Source organism: Anopheles moucheti, chromosome 2 (assembly GCF_943734755.1).
Source record: "Anopheles moucheti chromosome 2, idAnoMoucSN_F20_07, whole genome shotgun sequence".
In the NCBI taxonomy this organism is placed as follows: Eukaryota; Metazoa; Arthropoda; class Insecta; order Diptera; family Culicidae; genus Anopheles; species Anopheles moucheti.
The window spans coordinates 44,426,596-44,450,189 of NC_069140.1; the positions used below are offsets into that span (position 1 = coordinate 44,426,596).

General features: G+C 43.5%; 3 protein-coding genes and 3 non-coding genes across 6 annotated transcripts; 4 read left to right on the forward strand and 2 right to left on the reverse strand.

The window, feature by feature from the left end:
• Positions 1-73: 73 nt before the first annotated feature.
• Positions 74-2,024, forward strand: LOC128299022 (male-specific lethal 3 homolog). The gene is made up of 4 exons (XM_053034856.1): positions 74-292; positions 389-567; positions 656-825; positions 891-2,024. Exons 1-4 carry the CDS (start codon positions 185-187, stop codon positions 1,943-1,945), a joined length of 1,512 nt encoding a protein of 503 aa, XP_052890816.1. The 5' UTR covers positions 74-184; the 3' UTR covers positions 1,946-2,024.
• Positions 2,025-2,168: 144 nt separating this feature from the next.
• On the forward strand, positions 2,169-6,577 carry LOC128299023 (microfibrillar-associated protein 1). The gene is made up of 5 exons (XM_053034857.1): positions 2,169-2,302; positions 2,393-2,546; positions 2,620-3,378; positions 3,447-3,851; positions 6,178-6,577. The coding sequence occupies exons 1-5, from the start codon at positions 2,233-2,235 to the stop codon at positions 6,281-6,283; spliced, it is 1,494 nt and encodes a 497-aa protein (XP_052890817.1). The 5' UTR covers positions 2,169-2,232; the 3' UTR covers positions 6,284-6,577.
• Positions 6,578-7,670: 1,093 nt separating this feature from the next.
• Trnad-guc (transfer RNA aspartic acid (anticodon GUC)) lies at positions 7,671-7,742 on the reverse strand. Its single transcript has one exon. It is a non-coding gene; the product is annotated as a tRNA-Asp (tRNA).
• A 601-nt stretch (positions 7,743-8,343) lies between these two features.
• Trnad-guc (transfer RNA aspartic acid (anticodon GUC)) lies at positions 8,344-8,415 on the reverse strand. Its single transcript has one exon. It is a non-coding gene; the product is annotated as a tRNA-Asp (tRNA).
• Positions 8,416-8,556: 141 nt separating this feature from the next.
• Trnad-guc (transfer RNA aspartic acid (anticodon GUC)) lies at positions 8,557-8,628 on the forward strand. Its single transcript has one exon. It is a non-coding gene; the product is annotated as a tRNA-Asp (tRNA).
• Positions 8,629-11,465: 2,837 nt separating this feature from the next.
• On the forward strand, positions 11,466-14,527 carry LOC128310166 (putative sodium-coupled neutral amino acid transporter 10). The gene is made up of 4 exons (XM_053046739.1): positions 11,466-11,601; positions 11,674-11,791; positions 11,871-12,273; positions 12,337-14,527. Exons 1-4 carry the CDS (start codon positions 11,515-11,517, stop codon positions 14,195-14,197), a joined length of 2,469 nt encoding a protein of 822 aa, XP_052902699.1. The 5' UTR covers positions 11,466-11,514; the 3' UTR covers positions 14,198-14,527.
• Positions 14,528-23,594: the final 9,067 nt, after the last annotated feature.

Genomic DNA, 23,594 nt, shown 5'->3' on the forward strand with positions numbered 1-23,594 from the left:
GGCACGCACGCACGTTCAAGGCCATCCATTTGTTTACCGACAAATGTGACAATCGTCGGCAATTGAAGACGAAGCAGCTGCACAGTTTCCACGACTATCCGGCAGTTTGTTTACGGTTTTACGCGTACAGCGATTTCAATTCCGCGTCCAAAACCCGTACGGCTTCAAAATTGAGTCTCCTAGCATGGTTTCAACCCGTGGTCATAACACGAAATACAAATTTAGCGATGGTGAAAAGGTGCTCTGCTACGAGCCGGATCCGACCAAAGCGAAGGTCCTGTACGATTCAAAGGTAAAGCACGGAAGAAAAGAACCAAGAGGTGTTTTGTGATTCAACATATGTTTCCTGCACGTTTCTTCACTGTCTTGATTTTGTGGTTTTTTAAAGGTACTGGAAGTATCTGAGGGTAAAGACAAACGGGGCCGGCGTATCGTAGAGTATTTGATACACTTCCAGGGTTGGAACTCATCCTGGGATCGGAAAGTGAGTGAGGATTTCATCCTGAAGGATACGGAGGAGAATCGACAGCTGCAAAAGGATTTGGCGGAAAAGTCGCAGCTTTACCAGTGAGTAAAAAGGAAACATTCTGCTGCCTTCATTCATAGTTGATATGTACTTGAATTGTTTTACACGGTTTTTTGTTCTACTCGGCAGAGGTGGTTATTTGTATCGAAAGGAACGCAAAAAACAACGTGCCAAAAGTTTAACCGATCGTATTGAAAGCTTAACGAGTGCTAAGGCGCAACCGATTAATCCGTCGTCCGAAGATGGTAGCTCGTGCAGCAACGGTTTTAGCAGGGACGACAATGAATACAATATGGATGGTAAGAAGATTCATAGATTCGTCGGGATTAGAATACCGTTATATATCGTTTAACGTTTGTTCTAGACATGGATGAATATTATAGCAGCTCGGTTGAGAGCTCGCATGAGGAAGAAAAAGTTTACCTTCAAGCCGGTAGTAAGTTCCGAAAGCATCTCGACCTAGATCAGCACCTAATAGTGTCCGATGGTATGCTGGTAGAGCTACCAGCAAAGCTTCCAGTGGTGACGGTATTAGAAGATTTCGTACGCTACTACACTATTCGTCAGCTATTCGAGTGTGGCCATCAGGAGCAAACAAAATCTAGGCGGCGCAACAGCTCTGCCCTTCGCAGCGAGCACAAAATACGAGACTACGAGCAGATACGTACGAACGTGGAACTGTGCAAAGAGGTGGCAGACGGGTTGCGCGTATACTTTGACTTTACGCTTCAGGATTATCTGCTGTATCCGCAGGAAAAAGGACAAGCCCAGCTCGTTCTGGCCGAAGAGAACCTTCGTAACTTCACCTACATTGCATCGCAAAATCTATCCCTAGATATGCTTACGGTACGCCTCGAGTCACCTACGGTAGATATGCATCAGCCGTTGAGCGAACATTCCGACCACCAGTCAACATCGGCTGCTTCTGCTGAGGAACGTCGTCGAAGACGATTGCGCTCGCACAAGAACGAAGAGAACGAGTTTGTGCTAGATTTCGGTGCCCTGCAGCAGAGTACGGTCGTCGCATCCGGCCAGCAAGGACATCACATTCAACCGAGCGCTGCGGTGGAATGTACCGGTAATCTTTCACCATTTGGTTCGAGCCTGAACATTCTGCGTTCCGTAATTCCTCAGAATGTAACCATTTCGCGGGAAGCCAAAGAGATACTAGACGACGTGTTCCGGTGGCGCATTCTACCATCGAATGCGCCGGCCGAACCGTCCATGATCTACGGAGCGATTCATCTGGCACGGCTCATTGTAAAATTGCCAGAATTTTTGTCCGTCACGGCAATGGCAGACGAGAAGTTGAAGCTGCTGCTCAAGTTCTTGGACGTATTTGCCGAGTTCATCGAGGAGCACGAGGAATGGTTCGGGAAACAATTTTACTTCAGCTTAAGGGACAATGAAGGTGTATAAATAACCGGTTATGGTTTTTGTTTTTTGCGTAATACCTGGAAGCAATTTGTAGGAACAGATCCAATCGAATAAATGTGAGAAGTAATTCAAAACGAAGTTGAATATTGCATTCTGGCATACCCTAGGTGTATAGATCTCGTGCGAAAAGATAGCTGATTCTGGCAACTTTGGTCCAAACGTCAAACGTGTGTTTGTTTACAATTCCATGAAAATATTTCGTGAGAAGCAACGATCCGTGCGCTTTAATTAACAATTGTTCAATTGAAAAAATTGTGAAAGCACTCAACATGAGTCCTCCAACTACACAATACGGTATTCAAAGTACCGCTGGAGCAGTTCCAGTCAAAAACACAAAAGGTACGTGTCAGGCATGTTAACCAGATTGAGCACTTCCGCCGTAAGGAGCAACCATCGGGTACTAGATGTTTTTCGTTCCATGTCTTTTAGGTGAAATATCGATGCAAAAGGTAAAAGTGCATCGCTATGTATCCGGAAAGCGGCCAGAATACGCACAGTATGCCAGCAGCGACGAAGAGTCAGAGGATGATGATTTCATGGAACACCGTCGTGCAAACGAGGAGCAGCAGCAGCGAGAAGATTCGTGAGTAGTTTTTTCTAAATGTTTTGTTATGAGGGGATTAAATCGATTAATCTAACTATTTTTCTGGAATTAGTGAGGATAACGATCTGCCGGAGGATGTCGATGATCCACGTATCCGACGTTTACAAGCGGTTCGAGCGGAAACCCAGGATGAACTTGAACGGGAACGCAAAGAACGGCATCGGGTAATACACGAACCGGAGCTGGTGGAATCTGACGATGACAATGAGCGTAGTGATGGTGAAGATGAAAATGACCGCAGACGCTACAGTGATGATGAACCGGAGCAAACAAATGCCTCGTCCCGGCGGAGACGTATTTCCTTAGGGTCTGAGTCCGAATCGGAAGCGGAACTCAGTGATTCAGAGATCGAACGCAGGCGCAACTTGCTGAAGGCCAAAATGCTTCAGCAGAAACAACGCGAAGAAGAGGAATTGCTGCAAAAGCAAGAGGAAGAAGGTATGTCGGATTCGGAGGAATCCGAGAGCTCGGAGTACGAGGAGGAAACGGAAAGTGACGAGGAAAACGAACCCCGGCTGAAGCCACTGTTTGTGCGCAAAAAGGATCGCACGACGATCATTGAGAAGGAGCGGGAAGCAAATCGTCAGAAGCAGCTCGAGTACGAGTCGAAAAAGATGGCCAAAGAACGACGAAAACAGACATTACGCTTGGTGGAGGACAGTATCAAGAAGGAGCTGGAAAAAACGAAGGTTGAGAACGAACCATCATTGAACGATGTTAACACGGACGACGAAAACGACGAGGTGGAGTACGAAGCGTGGAAGCTGCGCGAATTGAAACGCATCAAGCGGGACCGCGAGGAAAAGGAACAGTAAGTGTACCCGTAGGGTGATTCTATCCCTGGGCAGCGTAATTAATTTTGAAACCCTTTTGTTTCAGGATCGAGAAAGAAAAGCAAGAAATCGAACGGCTGCGCAACATGACGGAAGAGGAACGCCGGCAGGAGCTACGCAACAACCCGAAACAGGTCACGAACAAAAACGTGAAGGGCAAGTACAAGTTCCTGCAGAAGTACTACCATCGCGGTGCGTTCTACCTCGACCAGGAGGACGACGTTTACAAACAGGACTTCTCGGCACCGACGCTCGAGGATCACTTCGACAAGACGATCCTGCCGAAGGTGATGCAGGTGAAAAATTTTGGCCGATGCGGCCGGACCAAGTACACGCATCTGGTCGACCAAGACACGACCAAGTTCGATTCACCGTGGGTAGCGGATACGGCCAACAGTACAATCTTCCACTCGGAGAAAGCCGGTGGCATGAAGCAGGTGTTCGACAAACCGTCGCTTTATCGCAAAAAGCGCGACACATAGATATTTATTTGCTTCGTATTGTGGTTTTAGTTTCGTAAAGTAAATAATTATAAGATTATATAACAAAAGGAGTTTGATTACATAGAAAAAAGTTTAACATAAAAGAAGTTTGAAATAAACGCATAACCGTGCACCGATCTATTATTATCAGTAGACGTAAATATGTAGCTATGCTGTACTCACTGTGCATTGTTATTCTTTATCCAGAATGAGGAACTGCATGGCCGGGAAATGTTTTTCTAGCACGTAGACCAAGCTGACTATTCCACAGTCGAATAATTGCTGCAAGTAGAAGGAGATAGGCAACATTTTGCTAGTGGTTGAATTATATGAGCTCCAATACAACTGCCCTTACCTCAAACGCTTTGTCCAGCAGGAGTAGTTTACAACCGTCGCAGTAGATGAAACTGATGAATAGGACGAGAAAGGCGAGCTGTCGCTGTTGTTTGCTTATCGATTCTTGCTGTAATTTTGCTCCAGAATTGTGAACGTGTATGGACTTTATTCTATGCAAACTGAATGGATTCTGGGGATAAGAGTTTCACGATATTAATATTTTCCCACAGTTAGACTGATCAATAAAAAAAAATATATATGTCAGATACTATGTTTTAATGCAAAGAATGAAATTTAAAATTTAAGTTTAAAAAAATCAAAAATACATATTCGAAAGTAGTTTCGCCGCAAAACAACTGTGACATCCGAAACAACATGAATCTTGGTTTCTTCTTATCGGCATTGCTTGCGTTTATACTTGAACTCGAAGGTTTAAGGGTTGGCCAATCGCTAGCGACCAAATCATACCCATTGCAGCCGGTGCAATTGTGTGTGTATAAAAGTCCTAAACAGCGGCTTTTCAAAGTTCGCCTTTTGTTTATGGTGGGTGCAATAATAATCGACATACGGACCAGTGCACAACATAAGCCCGGTGGCATAGAGTCAGCCTTGCGTCAGCCCGGTACAACGGAGATAGCAGCAACCTAATTGCAATTCCACTGGTATTAGCTACGTGGCCAACCAAAAACACACCCCATCGTTTCGAGGATGATTCCGCGAGTAATTGCGGGCTTCTTGGTGCTTTTCGTCGCAGTTCTGGACAGCACCCAAGCTCTGTACTCATCGTCCGACGATGTCGTGGCACTGACGACGGCCAACTTTGATCGTAACGTGGTGAAAAGCGACGAGGTATGGGTCGTTGAGTTTTACGCACCGTTCTGTGGCCATTGCCGTAACCTGGTGCCGGAATACAAAAAGGCGGCCACTGCATTGAAGGGTGTAATCAAGGTCGGTGGTGTGAACTGCGAGGAAGAGCAGGGTCTGTGCGGACAGTACGGTGTACGGGGCTATCCGACCATCAAGATCTTCGGTGCGAACAAACGATCCGCGGTTGATTACAATGGGCAGCGCACGGCCAAGGATATCGCCGAGGCAGCACTGGCAGAGGCAAAGAAAAAGATCAAGAATGTTCTCGGTGGTGGTGCTGGTGGTGGCAGTAGCGGCGGAAGCGAAGGTGGCAGCGGCTCCAAGGACGACGTCATCGAGCTAACTGATGCGAACTTCGACAAGTTGGTGCTGCAAGGCGAGGAGGCATGGCTGGTGGAGTTCTTCGCACCGTGGTGTGGTCACTGCAAAAATTTGGCACCCCACTGGGCCAGGGCCGCGACGGAGCTGAAGGGCAAGGTGAAGCTTGGCGCTCTCGATGCCACAGTACACCAGCAAAAGATGTCCGAGTACGGTGTGCAGGGCTTCCCGACGATCAAATACTTCCCGGCCGGTACGAAGAATCGCAACTCGGCCGAAGACTACAACGGTGGCCGCACGTCGTCCGACATCGTAGCCTGGGCGCTGGATAAATACACCGAAGACATCCCAAGCCCGGAAGTCGTACAGCTCACCTCGGAGAAGGTTGCACGGGACACGTGCGAAAAGAAACCGTTGTGTGTGGTGTCCGTGTTGCCGCACATTCTCGACTGTAACGCAGAATGCCGCAACCGTTACCTGCAGATCCTGCAGACGATGGGCGACAAGTACAAGAAGAAGGATTGGGGCTGGCTTTGGACGGAGGGTGGCGCACAGCTCGACCTAGAAGCCACGCTCGATATCGGTGGTTTCGGCTATCCGGCCATGGCGGTGGTTAATCTGAAGAAGATGAAGTACTCGCTATTGCGTGGATCATTCTCAAATGATGGCATTAACGAATTTTTGCGAGATCTTTCATTCGGCCGAGGTCACACGGCACCGGTGAAGGGTGCGGAACTGCCAAAGATCCACACCGTCGAACCGTGGGATGGTAAGGACGGGCAGCTACCGGAGGAGGAAGATATCGATCTGTCCGACGTGGATCTGGACGAGAAGGATGAGCTTTAAGATAAATCAAAGGACTGCCAGCGGCGAAAGCTAGCCGGGGGGAACTCTGCCTTTGGGTTGCGGGTTTCCCCCCCCCCAACCCATTCGCGATATCTTCCCATGGAAGCGCTACGTGTGCTTTAGTTCGTAAGAATAGGAGAAGCACCACGGCAAGGATGAATGTCAATACACACAACAAAGTAACAGTCTGTTGCATTTACCACTTACACAAAAAATAACACCACTCCCAAACGTTGGATTCTGTCGGTTAAGTGCCGCATGGGATAAGTGTATAATTTCCATTGTGGAGCGTCAAAGATAAAGGTGTAAAAATAATAAAAGAACTGATAGGAAAATATGCTACAGAGTTTCTAAGGTCGTTCTGTTCTAGAGCTTCGTCACCATAGTACGGATACTAAACCTGATTCAAACCTACCTGCAAGTTGAAGCCGGGTTCTTCGTATTCCGGATCGTGTTTCTCATACTCAAAGAAAACTTGTGCCGATGCGCCTAGCTCGGGCAAATCCTCCGAAACCGATGTGAACAGCTGACACCCCTGACGCAGCTTTTGCACGTGCAGCTTGTCGATGATCGGGAGGATGAGATTATTTAAGCACAACTCCCTAGCTTCCGTACGGGTTCGTTCGAGAAAACGAAGCCGGTTTAGCTTGTTTTTCATGTTGGCAATTGCTCTAATGCTGCATCCTGGCGGTAATTGTTGCAGTTCCTTTTGAGTAGAGGTAATTTTGTTCAACAGACCATCGGGTTTCTGCAATCCTCGCTGTGGTAGGGAACAGTTGCTTAGTGTGTTCTCGGGCGTGAGCTTGTTCTCGCGCTGATAGTCTTCGAGCACGGCTTCTGTGCTGGTTATACGGGACACGAGAGATTTTTCACGCAAATCAAGCGATTGAATCCGTTCATTTAGCTCCTTGATTTCGGCAGGTGGCACCTCATCGGCGTACACGAACTGGTTCGCCGCATATTCAATGGTCGGAATAGTGCGCATTATGAATTCACTGCATGTGGTCCAGCAGCCAATAAGCTTTTCGTAGGCGGCAGATGATAAACCTTCGGACATTGGGCAAAATTCTTCCTCATTACGCTGCAGTGTAAATTGCATTGTATCACATTTTTTTGTAAGTTGATGTAAAAGGTTGTAATACGATTTCTTGTTGTGGTCCTCCTCCTGAAGAATTGCTTTCAGTTGTTCGTTTAAGCGTGAATCTTCTAGCTTCAGTTCATCCGCGTTTGGTAGAGGGTCGGAACCTTCAATCTGACGAACAAATTTCTCCAGTGCATCGTAACGTGCGCGGAGTCGTATTTGTTGATTTTTTGCCATTATGCAGCGAGTCTCAAGGCTGGGAAGCTCTTGCAGTTTAGTTCTGTAAGCAAGGCAGGAAAAAACAACATTAATGGAAGAAGAAAATTGGAAAAAAAACTTTCTCCCCGACGGGGAATCGAACCCCGGTCTCCCGCGTGACAGGCGGGGATACTGACCACTATACTATCGAGGACTTGCTCTTCCGCCTCGTTAGAGCATTATTAGAGCTACAACACTGCTACCAAACTGGTTTGTTAATAAACGCATGACTTTTGTATCGATGGAATTTAATGTTTTTTGAAGTATGTGGAATAAAGAATAGTACAAACAATTTAGACAAATCTATAACAGTACGGCCTGGTCATTCTTCATGAATCACAAATTAATGAGGCTCTTTTAAATTGATTTCTTTATACGATAGTTATAATACTCATCTGCATTAATAAGCAATGTTTACGGCAAATACAGCAATAAACGAATTATAAATTACAGCAATGCAATTACAATACCTACTTTTTTGAATGGCAATGTAATATGGATAACTGAGTTTAAAATTCATTTTATCTTTTTTTAAGTATTTGTGAATGTTTTACACGCATCTGAATATCAAAATTAAAGTAATTAAAAAAATATTTCCAATTCAAATACGGTATTTATAGGCTTTAATAATGAAGCCTAAAACTGAAAAGCCATTGGATTGGTATGCCGGACGAAACCGTAGATACCATAAAATATTGCATACAACAACGAAAACAAACTATGTTAATAAATAACTAAATAAAAAAAGAAATCTCCTCCCCGACGGGGAATCGAACCCCGGTCTCCCGCGTGACAGGCGGGGATACTGACCACTATACTATCGAGGATATGCAATTCCAGCGATTTTACGCACTTTTTGAAACTTCCCCCCTCTACCACGTAAATTTACCATTCTAGTTAAACAAACAAAAGGAAGGTGGGAAACAGCACTCTATTTTTATTGCGTGAAATCGAGGCAAAACAACAAGTCCTCGATAGTATAGTGGTCAGTATCCCCGCCTGTCACGCGGGAGACCGGGGTTCGATTCCCCGTCGGGGAGAGAAAATTTCTTTTTTGTTGTTAATTATGCTTGCAAATAACAAATGCATATGTTTTCTTAAGTTTCGAACAGCATACTAATTCGGAAAAATACTCTAACTCGCGAGAATTTTCATATAACATCACGCAAACTATTGTGTGCTTACTTCTTTTCCAAATAAATAGAAAAAAAATCAACAGAGCTGTTTTGCATACCAAGCTATGAGACTAAAACCTATCTAATTAACATTGTTATCAAGTTTCGATTATTAATAAAACCATATTACCATAACCATAACCATATAAACCATAACCAAAAGTAAAGATACATATTATTGAATTTGATTGCACAAATGGAGGTACACTTACCTAGGCCACGGAATGCAGCTGCCGGTATATAAACCGTCTATTTTCGCCAGTAGTTGTTCCTTGGTTGCAGTCAAATGTTCTAAACATTCACCTGCTGCATTCAACTCTCGTTTTGCACGTAACTGCTCCATCATATGTTGAACGACCGTGTTCACATTTGCCACAGTCAATTCGTAACCGGGGCCAGTGTCTCCTTCAGGCACAGTATTGGACAGGAAATTATTTAAATTTGTACGGACACGCGTTTCCAGCACAATGTACAGGAATGGTTTCATGGACCGGTTCTTTTCCATTAGTTGCTTAACACGGGTAACACCATTCATCGTCCGAAACATTGCTGAACAGGAAATACCTTCGCACCATTTTGTCCTTATGCCAGCCTCTAGCGCACGTTCGTATACAAAACCGAGGAAATCTTCGTTGAGGTTTTCGTCCAGCATTTCTATTGCTAACTTCACCGAAGCAATGGAAACCAGCTCCGCAAAAGGTACATTGATGCACATTTCTAGATAGTTTTGCCAGATTTTCTGCTGGAAGTTTTCAATCTTCATCTCGTACGTGGTAAATGTATCTGTTGTTTCGACAATCTTAACAATGGTTTGCTGAAGCTGGTCAATTAGCTCAGCCTGATGGGTATCATCATTGGTTGTTGAGGTGTTGAATAGATCTTTTAGTGTTTGCAGTTGATCGATAAACACACATTTCTGCCTTTCCAGTCGCTTTACATTTTCTTGAGCAGATGCCATCTCAAGCTTCAAAGATTGTTTGTGCAATTGAAGATTGCTGAAACGACATTGGTGATTCAATCACTGTGCACAACTTTGGAAAAGAAAAGCCAACTTACCTTATGTATATCCTTTTCTCGCTGTTGTAATTCGTATTTGACAACATCAAAACGGATTGATTGTTGTCGATGGAGCACCGTACACTCTCTAGCTCTGACTCCAAAAACCGTATGCTATTGAGTTGATCTACAATGTTCTCCATCTCGTTGAACTGAATCTTTAGTGTCTCAAGGGAGGTTTCGAACGCTTTTCGTAATTCCAAATTCGCTTTTGCCTCACGTAGTTCTTGTTCACAGAAAATCAGCAAGTTTTCAAGCTCATTTTTCCTTATTAGTATACTTGCAGCGGCAATTTCTCCAGTAATTGCCGCGGTTGTGTCGTGATCGTGAACCGCTTGAACAGCTAGTAGCTGTTCCTTTTCGTATACCGCCTCTCTTAGCATTAGTTTGAGCTGTTTAATATCATCCTGGTAGTGTTGCACTTGGTGCGAGTGTAGGGTAACGAACATCTGTTGTAGAGAGTCCTTCAACTCGGAATATTTGTCCGACATTTCGATACGTTCCTCCAGTTCGGCTATCTCGGGACGAAAGTCTTTCAGCTGCGTGCTTAAGTATTTGCGCCGCATTTCCTGCTTAAAATCAGCTTCGGTTTGTTGCAGATCCTTAAACTGGCCGCAGAGCAGACAATCATACATAATCGCCCAAAGTTTCGATGCATTGACGACATGTTGCCGGAAGCGTCGTTGTGAAAGCAAAATGTTGAGGTTAGGATACTCTACTGTACCGTAGAAAAAACCAGGACACAGATGATTAAAGTCTTCAATGGGCATTCTGAGCCATTCATCGATGCACACGAAACCTCCATGCCGTTCACTGCGCCGCAGGTTAAATCCCTTGCCATCGAATGGTGGACTTTTACGAAGGCGTAAATGCCGGAACGGATCAGTCTTCGTTTGCAGACGTATCACGACGCAACTTTCGGGCAGCACGCCGAACAACGGTATGGCTTGGGTAAAGAACCATGGCAGGATCTTACGCACCACACCATTCTGCAGACTAATCGACGATCGAACCAGTACTGTTTGAAGCGCACCGTCTCCCGTGTGGCAGGTTACCTGTAGTACATAGACACAATTAAGTATTAACACTACTAACTGCATAGAGAAACATGTTTTCCATCTTACACCGATAATGCGCATTGTATTGGGGGTAAATTAGCTTCACAAGAACAACTTTTAACCACTAGAAATACACTACCACGTTTCAACTTCACTAGCAAAGCACGAGTGACGCGTGTGTAGATTTTCATTCATGGCGAACCCAGAACATTTTTGGAGAACCGTTGAAACAGCCATTTTGGAGAGATAATTTGAACCTGCTGATATTTCTCACCAAAAAGTACTATCTTTATAAAGTTAATGCCAGTGTGGTTATCAATTCATAAGTGTAAAATTGTCGTAGTTACCATTGTAAACATGAGAAATTAACAAACACAATATTATTAAGTGTTTTTTGCATCTGCACAGGGTGGCTGAAAAAAAATTCTGTGTAGAGATTGTACACCCTAGCTATGCGCATCTTGTGCGGTGTGGTTTGACGTATCTAGATGGTGTTTTCAAAACAAACACGTACTTTATGCGAAACGCCGCGTACGCAATCATATTCTGCGGAGAAACATTTGTGCAAAGAATTGTGTTGAAAAGCAATCTAGTGTCCCATAAGAAGCATGATCCGGAAAGGTGATAACCGTACGTGATGGAAACGAATACCGTGCAAACGGTCACGCTAACTAACAGCATCATCGGCGTGGGCATACTTTCTATGCCCTTTTGCTTTCAACGGGTAAGTACGATGATCGGTATGGGGGTTTAACAATCTTTTGGACTACATGCTCAAATCTCCTTTTCGTTATAGTGCGGAATTGTGCTGTCAATAGTGCTTCTACTGCTCAGCAGTTATGTTACCCGGTTGGTGTGCAGCTACATGGTAAAATCGGCCATAATTTCAAGACGGAAAAACTTTGAACAAATTGGTAAAAGAATTCACAAAACTATGCACTCAGTGCTGTCTTTGTATTTCACGGCTAACAGACTGATGTTTAACGTTTGCAGCATTCTACGCATTTGGTTCTGGGGGGAAATTGCTCGTTGAGCTATGCGTCGTCGGCTACCTGTTGGGCACGTGCATTGCCTACTTCGTAGTTGTCGGTGACCTTGGTCCTCAAATCACGGCCAAAATTCTGTCCATGCACGAAAGCGATAGTCTTCGAACATGGGTTATGATCGTGGTCACTATCGTTTGCATCATTCCGTTAGGAATGTTACGGAATGTGGACAGCCTAGCGTCGGTTTGTACGGCCTCGCTAGGGTTCTACCTGTGTCTGGTGCTTAAGGTTGTTTCGGAATCGAGCGAAAAGTTTCAACACACCGGTTGGTTCGAGCGGCTGGATTTGTGGAACTGGAGCGGGATATTGCAGTGCATGCCCATTTTTACCATGGCTCTATCCTGTCAGATGTAAGTATGATATGTATTGCAGCGGGTTTGATTTAATTGACCATACGATTTATTATGTTGCAGGCAAATATTTGAGGTGTATGCGACGATGCCCACCACATCTTTGGATAAGATGAGCCGTGTCATCCGACAGTCGACAAACATCTGTACGATGATATACGTTGCGATCGGGTTCTTCGGGTATGTGGCTTTTAATGGACACCGATTTTCCGGCAACATTCTCGTCGATTTTACTCCCTCGTTTGCAAGTGATATTATCAAGATGGGATTTGTGCTTTCGGTTGCATTTAGTTTCCCGCTAGCAATCTTTCCCTGCCGGGTGAGCCTTTACTCGTTGCTGTACAAGCGTGCCTCGGATGGACACATGTACATTCCCGAATCAAAATTTCGACCACTCACGATAGCGATCGTGGTTGTAGCGCTTATATTTGGTTTGATGATACCATCGATTGAGGTGGTTATAGGACTGGTCGGTTCTACGATTGGAGTAGCGATATGTTTGATCATACCGGCAGCATGCTACATGACGATCTGCAAAACAAACATAAGCGAAAAGCAACTTGCCCAGGTAATGATAGCGTTTGGGTTTATCATCATGGTGCTCGGAACATTCGCAAACCTGCAGGCGATCGATCGTGCACCGGAACGAAAGTACGATACCACTGTTCCACCGGCTGTGCTAGAAAAACTCGTCGTTAAGCCGATAGTACCAGATAGAAAGGTAGACGATCCCAAACCACCCGCTTTGCCGGTAGAATCCGTAACGGAGAAGATCAAACCAAAGATAGAACCTTCATACGAGGCGGTCCCGGAACCAGAAAAGTTAGCAATTGTCGAAGGAAAATTGAAAAAGGATATGCCAGATGGGATAGGATCGAAAAACGTCCCACCAAACGGCGCTGAGATAGCTGAGACAGCACCCAAAGACCCGCGAGCAGTGATCAATAACGAGGCTATATTAAAGGAAGAGCGCGAAATAGCAGTGGAAGAGAAGGATAAGATAGTGAAAGAAATCAGTGAGCTGAAAAATGCGAAAAAAGTGCTTGAAGCCGAGGTGGAAAACATCAAAGAGGAGTTGGTGAAGAAGAACAAAGAAACGGAACAGTTGGTGCTGAAGAAGCTGGATGAGATAGTGGAGAAAATAGCCGAGCAGAAGGTTGGCATTGGATCGCGTGAGAAGGATCAACCGGCAAATAGGAACGCTGCACCGGAGCACATTCTCCCGGAGGCAATACCTAACGGCAAGCAAAATCTCGGACAGATGCCAAGCGATCCGATCGTGAAGCTGCTGAAAGCGGGTGGTAACAATAAATCGGTCCCTCAGGAAGATATGCATCTTCAGGGAAGAAGTGTGGGAAATGACACAGAGATTCATAACAAACCACAACCCAATATGGATCGTGTAGAACCAGCAGAAGGTGCAGGTGCAGGTGCATTACCCGTTGAACGGACACCAGAAATAGAAGCAAAACGCTTGGAGAAGGAAGGGGAGAAATATGAAAAGGACGGTAGCAAGCGTGTTATAAAGCCACCGGCCGAACTAGTGCCGGAAAGCGGCAATAAACAACCGTCACAAAGTCGACCTGTTCCCCCGAAGTATGAAGTTTCGCCGAATGCAGATTCTACCAACAACGTAAAGGATGGCGAAGCTGGAGCGCAACTTCAGCTACCTGGGGACGGTGATAAGCTCAAAGAGAAGAATATTCCATTGCCACCCTTACCGGTGGAGGTGCCGGCGGAAGCACCGGCCAAAGTTGTTCCCACCGCTAATGTAGAGCAGAAGCAGGAAAACATTGACGATGAAGCGATGGCAGGGAAGCGGGATTTGTTGGCAATGCGCTTGAAGCGTGAAGCGATTAACCCGCACGAGCTGGAAAATTGTCCAAAACGAAGCGCATCCGCCGAAGTGGATGGTGCGAAATAGAATAGTCCATTCGAAAGCGACGAGCGAACCGGCCTAGCTGGGGAAGGATGGATTTCGTTAAAATGCTGTAGACTGAAAGATGTACCGTGCAGGTGTTTGAAGAAAGGGGGCAATAGGGCGGTCGGGGCAGGAGTTTTGGAAATCTTTTATAGAGAAATAGTTTATTCTTGGAAGTGACCTATCTAAGTATTCATGGCGTGGAGTCGAGGTGGATCGTTGTTAAATCATATTCTTAGAAAAGATGTGAAATAAACTATAATTGGTTTCAATGAAATCCAGAACTTGAATTTAAGCTGGAATGTTTTCATTTCCACTCTAGGCATCATTCACTGCGAAATAGGCGTGTTATTGCGTGTGAATTTGTAATAAGACTCAAGTCTACAAAATATATAAATTGTTTTAATAGATACCCACATCTATACTAGTTTTGACCGTATCGTATCAGCATAGCGATTCAATGATGCTGATAAGCAATAGCGTTATTGTTTTCCTTTCCATTCACGCGTATTATAGCGAAAAAGGAGTTTTTGTGTTTAATTTCCCTTACCACCAATTGGCGTTCCAATCAACAGACTATGTTCTACATACGAAAACAATTGATTGTAGGGTGCCTTCTCACGGGCTTGGGGGAGATCGATCGATCCAATCGAACCCCAAAAACATTCAGCGGCCATTTGCGTATTATCCTGCCAGCTGCAAGGCAAAAGCCAAGCGCTGGAGGAAAGGTTAGGTTTCGATTTCATGCTTTTAGCGCGGTTTGGGGTGAGGAAATGTTTTGTTTCATAAAGAATTTTCCAATCAGTGGTGGATTGTCGTGGTGAAAGCTTTTTTTTCTCCTGGAGGAAAGAGACTGTGAGAGAGAGAGGCGTGGAGCTGATGCGCTTGGAGTGGAACGGTATGATAATATGAATAATTGATAGGTAAATTGAAATCTGAGCATGGAATGTGGTACGAAATGTTGATACAAAGAATTTCTACTGCACGGGGGAGACAACGACAAAAAAAAAACCCCACGAAACGGTTGAGCATAACACGCTGTTTACCATGCCAAGGACGACATATGGTATTGTGAGCAGTATGGGAAAAACACGGGATAAAATCGGTTTTTCTTTTCTTGTCTCCTCTGTTTGTTTGTTTCATTAATGTTATGAGTTGTTTTACTAGCACTGCGGCGAATTGAAATAAAATGCACATGTTGTGCATTTGTGTGTTGTGGATTATCGGATGTTCGCTGTTTCGAATGAAGGTGCGCCATCCACTGCCATGCATGAATCGTTAAGCTTTCGTCGAACAAAACCCCTTTATTAATGCTGCTGGCTTATTTGTTCGGGAGTTTTTACATTTGAAATCATAAAACCACTGCACCGAGGTAGCGGAGAAAGTTCATAATAAGCAACTGAAAGGAAAGTGTTCTGGTACGAAACGGTGTGGTTGTTTTCCCTGCTGAAAGGGATTATGAATCAGTGTTCTTCTTGCACGCTCGTTACTGAAATAACCGTGCAGTGGCAGCTACATGTAAATGCAAAATTGATCAAAGATCACGATGTCATCATCGTCGTGCTGTGATGCACACCATGTGCGCTGCATTAGAGCCACATTGGTGTTTTTAATCTTAAAAGCAGAGCTTTTTATATTTAAAGCTTAAATAAGCTCACGAACAATATTATGCATGGCTTTTCTTTGCCTGTTTCGGCGTTTGATGGTTAAAGGACTTGTTGGGTTTGCTTGGATTATATGTGTATAATTTTAAAATCACATAAAGCTCACCCATTTTTATAGAATCAGTCTAGTGTGCCATTTAAAGCTTACGCACTTTTGAGCAGCGATTGGTCGAGAGACAGCAACACACACACGCCAATATTATAAAAGCAAACAATTTCATACCGATCTGATTATGATGCTTTACCGTTTTCATCTCTTCCATATGGAACATTCCAGCTGGGGAATCGTTGTTTTTGTTCAATTCCATCTAGCTGTTCGACTTTTGAACGATTTTGCAATGGCAAAAATACAAATGGACTATGCATATTTTACATCCCACCCGGGGTTGATCGAAACATGGTCGAATAATGCAAATGAAATTTGGCCTATCTTCTTTGTTTGTGACGGCGCGGCTGGTGGAGCCGAGCCGCGTTTTGTTTGTCCTGTTTTGCACTTGTGCTGACTTTCTTTTGCCATTTTGATTTCAATCCCCATCACCTCTCCCACGGATTGGCCCAACCTCGCCATTAGCTTCGGCTGGAGGCAATTTATCGAAAAGGGTTAAGGTTTGTTTTTGCCATTTTGTTAGGCTTTTTATGGTTTACGAGGCTTCAAGCCATAATCGAAAACCAAATTTAGTGAGTTTGCTTTACCTTACTTTTAAAATTATTTTTTTAACTTTAAAAAAAAATTAAAACAAAATTTTTAAAAACTAAATAAAGGTTTGTGGTCTCGTGTTTTTTTAAGACCTACGTTTATGAGCAAAGGTCGATGTAAAATCCGTTTTACATACGGCCGACGTAAGGAGCCTTTGTTTAAGGTTTGCTTTAAGCAGTTATGTTGTTTGTATCGGAGGTGCAATTAGCTTGTTGGCCGGACCATCTCCTTTAAAGATTTTTTTTGTATGATGTATCGATACTAATTATTATTTTATACTAATTCTATTATCTACTGTCACTTACTCACTTTCATACTTATTCGGCGATACAACCGTTTTGCGGTTGCAACAGGCCATGTTGCAGCCGTTTTCTAACGCGCTCACGGTCTAGCACCTTCGTCTGCCAATCCATTACCTCGGACGAAGGAAGACAATATTTATCCCTCTCCGCGAAGTTTCAATGAAGAGAATATTTGCCTTTCAGCAATTTGTCAGCACACTCTAGAAGGACCTTCTTTTTGTTAAAACGGACACGAAAGAACACGAATGGTTTTAAGTTCACAAACGTTTATTTCAACTGTTGTCCAAATACTACTGCAAGTTCAAATAGCGCAGCGCATTATATAGTTATATACAGTGTTGCCAAACCTAACTCGTACCACACAGAGGTGTGTCAAACTATAAGTGGTGTCAAACCAAACAATGTGAAACGTTGCTTATTATTAACACTCCTCCTCAACGTTTACACATTCATCATTAGATTGAGTTCCTTGCAAAACTTATAATGTTTCACCGCTCCTAAAGGTTTTGTAAATATGTCAGCTGTCATATCTTCAGTGGGACAATACCGCAGGGTCACAACTTTCTTATCTATCATATCTCTTACATAGCACTGTTTCGTTTCAATATGTTTCGATCTTCTAGTTGCCTTTCCTGATCCTGCAAAGCTAATACATGATTGATTATCTTCGAATATTATTATTGGTCCACTCGTATTTTCTCGCATATCCTTTAGGAGCCGCCTTTGCCATGCTATTTCTTGACAGGCTTCAGTGAGAGCACAGTATTCAGCCTCCATGGATGATAAGCTAATGCAATTCTGCCGTCTACTGACCCAGGATATAACTCCTCCTGCGTAACGAATCATGAACCCTGTGGTGGATTTCCGATTACTAACATCTCCTGCCCAATCTGCATCGCAAAACGCTTCAAGACCTTGATGTGTCTTTCCTCCGAGATGTATCATCCAATTTTTCGTTCCCTTTAAATACCTTACCACACGTTTTGCCGCTACATAGTCTTTTTCAGTTGGTTTACAAAATTTTCTACCTAGTATCCCAACACATGCAGCAATATCAGGTCTAGCACAATTCGCAATGTACAGTAGACTTCCTACAATACTTCTATATTGTGTACCATCCTCCAAGATCGCACTTGGTTTTTCATCGCGTAAGAAACCCTGATCCATTGGAGTCTTTGCCTCTTTTGCATTTTGTAATCCGAGTTTCACAATTAATCCGTTAATATGATTCTGAGCGCTAAGACAGAAGACACCTTCCTTATTTCTTGAGACCTGCAGTCCTAGAAAATTTTTAACTTCACCTAACATATTTATATCAAAATGATTCTTCAATTGTTTATAAACATTTGTTATTTCATTCTCGTCTTTACAAACAACTAACAAATCATCTACATACACTACCAAATATGTTAACATATTCTTAAATACGCGTGTGAATAAACAAGGGTCTGCATCGCTCGCAACAAAACCTAACTTCTCGATTACATTGCATAAAGTCTTATTCCAGCATCTTGCTGACTGTTTCAATCCATATATGCTCCTCCTCAAACGGCAAACTTTTCCTTCTTGGCCGACTGTTTCATAACCCGGAGGTTGACGCATATATATTTCTTCTTCAACATTACCATGAAGATATGCTGTAGCTACATCTAGATGTTTTGAAAACAATCTGTCTCTTCCTGCAATTGCTAACAGCGTACGTACCGTATTGTACCGTGTCACAGGAGCAAACGTTTCATCATAATCGGTACCATAAACTTGGCTAAAACCCTGTGCTACAATGCGCGCTTTGAAACGAATTACTTCCCCTTTTTCGTTTCTTTTCTTTTTAAAAACCCAGCGGCTTCCGATGACTTTCTTACCTATTGGCAGTTCCTCCAAATCCCACGTACCATTCTTTTGATGTGATTTGAGCTCGTCATCCATTGCAGCTTTCCACGAACTGGCCTCTGTCGAGTCCAGCGCCACGCGCCACGATGTTGGTTCGTCCTCGATTATTTTCGCCATACCAACGAAGTAGTCGTTCAAATATCCAGGCTGTTTACCCCGATTGCGACGTACTGGTAACAATGCTTCGCCTTCACTGCCGTCGTCTTCCTTTTGTCCCGAAAAAAACGGTATTCGACTCAAGGGACAATAGATCTTCAGAACGTATTGAAAGATCTTCATTGTTGGACACGGCATACTCGTCTGCATTTTCCTTCTCAGTAACTCGCTCGTCAACAACTACAGTATTGGGCGTTTGACACTCACTGTCACAAACTGGTCGGTTGTTTTGTATGTCCTTTTCCAAAAACTTCACATCACGGCTTATTGTGATTCGCTCGTTTGCTAAGTCCACAAAACGGTACCCCTTTTGTTGATCGGAATATCCGACGAATGTCAACTTTTGGGCTTTGCTAGCAAACTTGTCTCTTTTTGTTTTTGGAACGTGCACCCAGGCACCACAACCAAACACACGAAGATGATCAACCTTCGGTTTTCTACCGAACCACTTTTCATAGGGTGTGCTTTTCACCGCACTCGAAAACAATCTATTCTGCAAATAGTTAGCACAAAGAACTGCTTCACCCCAGTATTTTGTGTCCAATTTCGCACCCAATAACATTGCCGTTACCATTTCTTCCAAGTACCGATTTTTCCTTTCCGCGACACCGTTTTGTTGCGGCGTATATGGAGTGGTTGTTTGCATTGAGATACCTTGTTTTCGATAAAAGTCTCTTAATTTACCGTTACAATACTCGCCACCTCCATCTGACCGTATTATTTTCGGGATTTTTCCAAACTGGTTACGCATAAGATTAACAAAATCGACGATCTTGTCTGGAACTTCGGCCTTCGTTTTAACCAGATAAACTATTGTATATCTGCTAAAATCATCTATCAGGGTAACAAAATATCTATTTCCGCTCGGCGTTACAACCGGCATTGGACCACAAACATCACTGTGTACTAGTTCTAACGTTTCTTTTGTTTGGCGCTCTGAAGCCTTGGGAAACTTTGTACGAGACATTTTCCCTTCCAAACACGTTTCGCACGTTAAGTTTTCTGCACACGAATGTACTTTTGCACCAATCACTAGATTATTTTCAAATAGTAACTTGATCGCGGAAAACTCCCTATGTCCAAAGCGCTCATGCCACAAGTGGCAACAGTGATCACTATGTTGTCCCGTTCGCACTACATACGCAGACTCCATGTTTTGCACGTATGTGCTGCCGTTCAAAAAGCCTTGTATCACAACCCGATCATTTTTGATAATGTTGCAAAGCCCCTTTTTGAACATTACATCGTAGCCATCAGCACACAAACGAGACACTGACAATAGATTGCTTTTCAAACTGGGAACATATAAAATGTCTTTAACCACAATTTCACCAGTTTTTCCATTGTCATCGATACCGTGGATCACTCCATTTCCAATTCCAGCAGATTTTATTACGTTTCCATCTGCCAAAGTTATAGAAACTTCATTGTTCGTCTGATGTTTCACAACACCTTGTATCAGCTTGGGATTACCGCACATATGCCTACTGGCACCACTATCAACAACCCATCCTTTTTCGCACTTAACTGACGAAAAATTGGCAACAGCCTTTTGTCCTGCTTTGCCCTTCTTTTTCGATTCAAGAAACTTCCGACAATTTCTGCGAAAATGACCCATTTGGTGACAAAAGAAACACTTCATCTTCTGCCCACCCGGTTGCTTTTCCTCTGCTTTTAAAGCTTTTTCTTCTTTGCTGTGAATTTGAAGTTGATTTTTACGCTTCAAATGTTCATCCCGCAAGCTACTTAGCACGATATCCATATTGAGGCTTTCGTATGGCCGATTTTCAAGAGAAGTAGCGAAGCTGCTGTACGAAGGTGGCAACGAACGTAACAGCATAATCATTCGAAGGATTTCGCTCAATTCAACTCCGGAATTGTCTAGTCTCTCATAAAGATCCTCCATACTTTCGATGTGTTGTTCTAGATCACCATCTTCATCGAGCATTGTCGAACACAGGAGATGTAGTAACATCGCCTGATTACTAATTGTTGCTTTTTCATGGTAGACCCGGAGATTTTCCCACATCTCTTTTGCGGTCTCAGCCTTTTTAATCAACCGTAGCTGATTATCTTCGACAAGCATGGCGATGGTATTTCTCGCCTTACGATCTTTCTTCTTCCAAGCCTCGAATTGTTCACTCCCTTGCACTGGATAATCGTCTTCGATTGCTTCCCAAGCTTCTTCTTTTTCCAGCAGCGTCATAATTCGAAATTTCCACGCTGCATAGTTTGTGGCATTCAGCTTGGTGAATACCACCTTCAAACTATCAGAAGCCATTTTTTAACGTTTCACGATCACGGAAACAACACTAATGTCAGCAGTACAACAGGAACACATCTAACGAATAAAGACACTTTATTTCAGCAGATTAACTGCTACTGTTAGATCACATGGGATACTGGGCCCATAACCTGTTAAAACGGACACGAAAGAACACGAATGGTTTTAAGTTCACAAACGTTTATTTCAACTGTTGTCCAAATACTACTGCAAGTTCAAATAGCGCAGCGCATTATATAGTTATATACAGTGTTGCCAAACCTAACTCGTACCACACAGAGGTGTGTCAAACTATAAGTGGTGTCAAACCAAACAATGTGAAACGTTGCTTATTATTAACACTTTTTACATATAATGTGAAAACGATAATGTTTAACTACCTTATGCAGCCCGTAAAGTACTAAGCCACTTCTCTGAAGCGGGTTCTTTGTACTGACGGCTTTGAATAACAGGAAGATTACAGCAGACGATGTACAGGTAGATTAATCGGTCAGTGGCGGTCAGAACTCATTTTAAAAATCGATAACAACAGTTCAATGTTTAAATCAAACGGTATGTCTGCTAATTTAGAAAGCAAAGTCTAATATTAGAAAGTTTTATGGTAACCCAGACGAGCGGATCTTGTAAGCTTATTCTTTTTGAAATTTAATTTGTTCGTATGATGATTTCACTATTGTACTTCCTTCCTAATTAATCGCATTAACATTAACATTTTCCTCTTCAGTAACTGAATAAACTTCAGGAGTTTAGTGCTTAAGGTATTAGCAAGTGGAATTTAAGTACGTTTCAGCTCGTCTAAAGGTAACAATTGTAATTATGAAATTCCTTTATGCATTCCGGCACAATCTAACAGTTCGTAAAAGTTGATGAACGTGTGCATAATTACCCGTCGAAAGGTGAAGATTTTTTTTTTTGCCCAGGCAGCAGTATACTCTCAGTCTGTCAAAAACTTCGTCCTTGATCGGTCACCACATCAGAAAAGGGGCTGCAAAATGAAAGGGATAATGAGCGCACCCAAAAAGTCGGGTTTGATAGTGGTGAATAAAATTTCTTAGCTAGAAAATTAATTTTAATTCCACACCCCAGTAACGTGCTCTTCTGTTTCCTTTTTCGGATTTCCTGACACTGTTGATGATGCGTGTCGTGTGTACGTGTTTGTTGCAAAGTTTCCAAATTCCCCCTACAGGCACGCCGCCACACGTCCAGTTTGGCGAGGTGAAAAAACAAGAAAAAACAGAGTGATTACCTTCACAAAACCTCCACAAGTCCAAGGCAAATCCTTGACAGGATCGCCACCGGGAAGCTGAGCTAAAGGAAGTAGCACCATTGTGAGGCATCAGGACCTACACTAGATACCATTTTCTACGGTGTGAAATGAGGTGGAGTGATGTAGGGTTTCATGGAAAGTTTCCCCCCCTCACGCTTGTACTATTCCCGGGGACGGGGCGAAAACTTTATCCTTATCATCGTTGTTCGATCGGAAAATTGAATTTCAGAAAGGATGAGGCAAATGCTAAACTAAACGGTGCCAGGGCGTTTCGGGAAACGGACTGATCGTTAGGACGCCCGTTGGTAGTAGTTTTCGGACTATCGGCCTATTTGTTGCTATTCACCGCCTTGCACTGTCCTCGGCTGGTTTTTACCGCATACCGACAGCTACACAAGTGGTAAGTTTAGCCGGATTTTCGGGGATGATACGCCCTTAGCTGACAATTAAAACACTTTCAAACTTCCATCACCCTCAAAATTCCGGCAACATTACTGCATGGAGGGTGGAAATCGTAACGGAAGCGCTAGGAGAGGAGATGTGTGCTTTCCTCCGGCATCCATTTTGGGGTCCCCTTCATTTGGCCAATAGTTAAAGGTGTCTGTCGAGGAGTGGTGGTTAATAGTGTGTTGCTGACAACTTAACCTTAACGGACGAGGACGTTTGCTACGCAGACGTTCGATAGCAATCGTTATTAACTGTTCTAGATAACGGTGTGCAAACATAGTACGGTTTGAAGTTGGAAAAGCATGAGAAGCATAGCTTCAATACAGACCGTCTCAGAACGTTCAGCTTCATGTGCGGAATCCATATTCCCGTGCCTCAGGACCGTTGGTTTAGTAGTTATGGCTTATAGCTAGCAATGGATTCAGATTAACCATATGCCAGCCATAGTAAAGGGCGCTTTCTTATCAGATTAATATTGGAACTAATTTTCGGTATAGTAACATAAAAACGACCGAACATTTTCCACTTACTATACGCGCATTCGGTGTGGTTCAGATGTTTTCCAACGACTACGAAGGTTTGAACGTTAGACCACGTTCGAACGCGCCGTTGAAAGGTGTTTTGGGGCAGTTGAATGATGAATGCAAATTGCAATTAATTACGTTCCGTTTCATTCATTCCGGCTCGTGGCTA